The following is a 5,676-nucleotide window of genomic DNA, read 5'->3' on the forward strand; positions in this document are numbered from 1 at the left end:
TGGGGCACCGACCTCAGAGGACTTAACACTAGAACCAGGGTCTGTCTGTTCCCCCAGCATGCTTTGTCCCTTAAGGCTCAGTTGCCTTGACAACTGCTAAGAATGAAAAATACAACCATGTGGGGATTCACAAGCGAGAGATCACCTGACAGACGGGTGTGTGACAAAGTGAATGTGTTTTATTTAAGTCATCATCAGGGGTCTCTGAGGTCTGTATCTGCTCCTGTTGGCTCCTCCAGGTAACTGCGCTGGAGAGGCAGGTGTTTGACTTCCTCGGCTACCAGTGGGCTCCCGTCATGATCAACTTCTTCCACATCATCGTGGTCGTCCTGGGCCTGTTTGGCGTCATCCAGTACAGATCACGCTACGTTATTTTGGTGAGGGGAACTGTGGTTTTCTTTTTAACTTGCTAAAAAGTTTGTTTTAAAGCACTGAATACTGAATGTTGGCTTATATCAGTGGTTCCTGACCTTCTTTGGCTTGGTGGGAATAGTTCGATAGGTGAGAAGCAGCATGTTAGCTTAGCTTAGACTAAAGACTAGAAATAAGGGTAAACAGCTATTCAAATGGTAACAGAATCTGCCCACACTGCCCAATCAGAGGCAGAGTAGGGCGGGTCCTTGTCGAAAGCTGGTGGGGGGGAAATAATTGTGTTACGTGGGTGTTTAGGGAAGCGTATCTGGACTTACTAGGAGCTTCTGGGTCACAGAAAGTGTTTTAAACCTGCATTATGTGTAAAGGCCNNACTTGATTTATTAGCTCAGTGAAGAGTTTCCTAATGAGTTTTTCTCTTTTTTTCTCTAAGTCTTCTTCCATACAGCATGATGTTTATTTTGTAAATTATGGTTCAAGGTATAGTAAAATAGACAATAAAGCAGGGTATGCTTTAGGGCATGTCTACCTTGTGATTGACAGGTCATTCTCAGTGAGTCCGTAGATCTTAACTCAGATCAAACTGTCAAACTAAGCAGTGCTGATCAAATACGAAGCTAGATTATGTTACTGCATTGCTTATTTCTCTCCTAAAATTGTTTTAGAAACATATTTTAATGAACTGTAATACGAGATCATGTGTGCTCAGTTGAGCCACCATACGTCACGTCCGCTGTCTCCAACAAACTGTCGTGGCGACGACCGTAACGCCAAACTCGAGGCTTCAAAACGGCACTCCACAAACCAATGGGTGACGTCACGATAGGCTCACACTTGCTCGGTACTCTATACCTGTGAGGACCGGCCCATTTCAGGCACTGGACACAAGAGCGGTGTTGATCTTCTCATTTTACTTTGAAAACTGTGATATGCAGAGTTAACCGGGGGTGTTATTGATCGGATATCTGAGATGTGTGTTTGAGGGCAGTGTAAGACAGAAATAAATCAACAACAATAGTAAGAATAACAACAATCAGTATTAATAACTTTACCATCAGCAGATGAGGTTGTGTGACTGGGATTGTTTCATTTGAAGGATTTTTGGAGCCTTGAAGTAGTGATATCATCCAATATGTCACAAGATACAAAGCAACATTCAGATGAAAGTTTAAAAAAAAAAACCACATAGTTTTGTGTAACAGAACTATTTTTCTTTCTGTCATCTCTCTTTAATCATCTTGTGTTGCCTCAGTATCTCAGGAGCCAGCGCTTTGTACAGTTGTGCCATACAGCTGCACTATGACCCTGTTAAATAAATGCTTTTTGTTCTGTCTTTGTCTTCTCAGTACCTGCTGTGGACATTGTTGTGGGTTGGCTGGAATGTCTTTGTTAGTTGTCTGTACTTGGATTTGGGAGGGCTTTCAAAGGTAAGTCTAATGGTCACGTAAGTGTCAGATAATTAGAGACTCAGCTGCTAAATACAGTGTTCAGCTCGTTCCCTGTCTCAGGGACCTGCCTGTCACATGATTACACTCCTTCACAGTTTCTGTTCTCAGGTACAAAATATCTCAGTCGCTTGTTTATGTCTCCGATCTGCAGCGGCAATTATATTGAACCAGCTTTTTTTATGATGAAAATGTACCTAAATTAAACTTCCTAAATATTAAATTAGACTCCACTGACTTTGTGGTGACTCTGATTTGAGTTTAAATAGCCTCATAAAAGCAGTAACAAGATCAGCTTGTTATCATCTTACAAATACAGTCGAACTCAGGGATTTTATCTCAAATTATGACCTGGAAAAACTAATTCACGCTTTTATTTCTAGCAGAGTTGACATTGGTCTTTTGACATGACTCCCCAAAAACACCATAAAATTATTCAAAATTTGGTTTATCAAAAAAAGTGCAACTTCCTCTTTTTGTAATAGCCACCACTATGTTTAATAATTTATTACAAAATGAGTTAAAATGTGTTACATATTGGGTTTAGGCTGTTTATTATTAAAATGTGGCGGTTGTTACATAATAAAATGAACATTTATTACATTACAAGTTCTTACGTGTGTGTTGTTATTAGTGTTAGTATTGCATAATTACTGTGGTGGTTATTAATAGATGTGGTAGTATTGGTCTTAACAGAGAAAACTTAATTTCTCATTCATCAAGTAAAAATACAAAACATTTCCTGGTTTCAGCTTCATGAATACGGCTTAGTTATTAGTTGGTCGTTTAAATACATTTTTACTGATCGTCAGCCTTGGTCTCTTGTTACAAATAGCTTGACTCTACATTAGAGCTTCTCCCTGGACTCATCACTGTGTAGTAAATTATTAAATTAGCATAACTATGCAGCACTTACAGGTATTAATCTGTTCTAACCAGTCCATCATTGCCTCCTTCCCTCTTCTCTTTTTACCCCTTTGCTAGGACATTTGTAAGACTATACCTGCTTTTAATAATGATTATGGTTTAAGATCCTTGAAAATCCAATTTCACACGAGAAATACTATAAACATTATCCAGATAATTCTGCAGGTACTTCTTCTAAATCAAATTTGTAATCACTTGCAGAACATTTCAACAACCAGTATCTTCAATATCTGCGTAAACGACAGCTTTATACATTTAAAAAAAAAAATGTCTTGCTGTTTTCTGCCAAATGCTGCAATCTTTATGTCTAATATTGACTTTTGAAACATAGGTTTGTGCCACAGCTTTCATATTTTTATCTAACTTTTATTTTTCCTGTGTTTGTCAGAAAAAAAAATCAAAAGCTCAGTCGAAGATGAAAATAATCTTTAGTAGAGGCCCCAAACAGGAAGCGAGGCTCATATTAAACCATATCATGTTCACACTGCACCTGATCTTTGTTGCAGGTCACATTTCTCATTTCAGTCTTTTTTTTTCTCTCGCAGTGATTTGACACTTTCTGCTGGACACAGTCTCAGAAAAATAACAGAGATACATTTAAGAACCCAAGCGCTGAAAAGTTGCCTTCATATCCGTTCTCTTCTGCTGTGTCACTGCAGGACAGCGACATACTCACCCTGGGAGTGTCGTCGCATCGCTCGTGGTGGAAGGACAACGGGCCGAGGTGTGAGAGCGACGGCCTTCCTTCCGCTGGGTGGCAGAAATGGGAGCCGACCACAGCGTTGAGCTGCTGGCTAGAATACCAGTACGTAGAAGTCCTGCACTGCATCGTCCAGCTCCTCGTATCAGTGAGTCTCTGTCACACATTAGTTAGTGAGAAACATTTAACAGGTGAAAATGTCAACAGAATTACTCGATGATGCTTTTAAAACTTAAATTGAAGAGCATATTACCATTTAATATTGTTTTAATATCAGTAAATGTGCTTCTGCACACACAGGAATGCACTGTTGCCTAGCAACAGCGACTGTAAATTGGAAAACAGGCCTGGAACATTAAAAAATAGCATCACATTCACACTGAAATCTGAGTTTGTTTGTACATTATACATTTCAGGTTACCAGCCTCTCCAGGATTTCGCTGGCTTTTTTTTGGGATTGTTGCGGCTAAAATTTCTCATTTCACTGCAGCTTTTCTAAGAAACTACAACACAGAATTGCAAATAATTATAAATCAAAAATAACTTGTTCCAGTGAGAAAAGAAACAGCAGTTTGGTGACGTGTGGCTCAACTTTTTGCTATGATCGGTGAAAAATTTGTGGAAAAATTGCGATGATTGGACAAAGTCGCAAGGTCGCACAGAATTCACGGGGGTCCTGGTTGAATTAATTGTTCTGATCGTAACGTTATAACTTCCTGGAGGGACTTTGTGATGAATCCTGTGCTTCTAAAACAAACAAAAGAAAGAAAATTGAGAAAAGTACTACACGATTTACTGTTTATTTGTGTTAATTTATAGCTCCTGGGATTTGTTTATGCCTGCTACGTTGTCAGCACTCTCTCAGATGAGGAAGACAGCTGTAAGTATGCTCCTGATCAATGACAGAAACCATATTATACATATATAAATATAATTTACCCAAATTTTTTACCATGAAAGTACTTTTGCAGTGTCGTTTTGTTTAATTTTCTTACACTGAGGTTGATTTGCTTTGTATCATTTATGTGTTTTTTTCCCCCCGTTTGTTATAGTTAATTTCATGGGTGAATTTCATCATCCATCCAAACCCTCTCAGTTGATCTTCTAATAAAGACCTTTGGGTAGGTTTAGTGGCATCATGACCTCTTTATTTGCACCCATTTTATCTAATTTCCCATCTCATATACAATGTATTTTCTATATCTTTTGCTCAGATTATATAATAACCACCAAGGTAAAGGCCAAGGAGGAGCCGGGCAAGAAGAGGAGACAACTTTGAAGACCTGTTTGTCAATATCTGTTACAGATGTTGAACCTCACTGTGCACTAACTCTACACACTGTCCCGAGTAAACAGGGGCATTTCCAGTCGCCTTTATCGCTGCATATGATGCGTTTTTTCCTCAGGCCTTTCTGTAAAACTACATGTAACTACCTCTCTGTGTGTGTGTGTGTGTGTGTGTGTGTGTGTGTGTGTGAAAGAGATAGACATCACTAGATATGAAGCACTCAAGTGTGATTTGAAAGATGTAAATAAGTACCTCATTCTTTCTGGTGTTTTGCAAAAAATTTGTAAATTATTAATGTGTGTCATTTCAGTTAGAAAAAGTTATTATCCCAACTTGTGTGTAGTGTATGATATAATTCAGTGAAATAAACCATGCATGTAACACAGCTTTTATTGGGTTGTTGCACACATTTCTTTATTTTTAATAACGCTTTTTCTGCTCCTGATGGCTCTTTAACACTGATAATTTGTAGGGCTGCACAAAATGGTAAAAACAAACTAATATTGCCATAATTTTCACTGAATTACCATATGAATCTTGATTTCTGGGAATTTTTGCATTGCAATCATCATTATAATTTTCATTATTAAAAACACAATAAAAATAAAAAATCATGATCATGTGACATTTGTTGGGATCTGTACCAAACAAACATGTTTTCTTACATCTGGAGAACGAGATTTGTTAGATCATGGCATCTCTGTACCTCTACAGTACTTAATATGCAGTAATAGTAGTGCAGTAGTATTATGCACAACATAATAATATAATAATGCTGTTTTGTCACACTTTTTTTTTTTTTGAGTAATTTATTTTATGGTTTGTTTTTCGGAGTAATTTGTTTTATGGTTTGTTTTTCGGAGTAATTTGTTTTCTGTTTTTCAGACAGAACAAACAGAAAAAAATGACTCAGAAAAACAGGGAAATAATTACTCAGAAAAACA

General features: G+C 37.8%; 1 protein-coding gene across 1 annotated transcript in view; it reads left to right on the plus strand.

The window, feature by feature from the left end:
- The window catches only part of zgc:100920 (uncharacterized protein LOC445241 homolog), a 6,496-nt gene extending 1,254 nt beyond the window's left edge, over positions 1–5,242 (plus strand). The window contains exons 2-7 of the mRNA XM_035657156.1: positions 240–377; positions 1,719–1,799; positions 3,404–3,592; positions 4,264–4,324; positions 4,497–4,565; positions 4,659–5,242. Of these exons, the coding sequence (XP_035513049.1) occupies positions 240–377; positions 1,719–1,799; positions 3,404–3,592; positions 4,264–4,324; positions 4,497–4,552 (525 nt within the window). The 3' untranslated portion in view covers positions 4,553–4,565; positions 4,659–5,242. The remainder of the gene's footprint in view (positions 1–239; positions 378–1,718; positions 1,800–3,403; positions 3,593–4,263; positions 4,325–4,496; positions 4,566–4,658) is intronic.
- Positions 5,243–5,676: the final 434 nt, after the last annotated feature.

This window comes from Morone saxatilis, unplaced genomic scaffold (assembly GCF_004916995.1).
Source record: "Morone saxatilis isolate NCDOM2014 unplaced genomic scaffold, NCSU_SB_2.0 Contig15, whole genome shotgun sequence".
Taxonomy (NCBI): Eukaryota; Metazoa; Chordata; class Actinopteri; family Moronidae; genus Morone; species Morone saxatilis.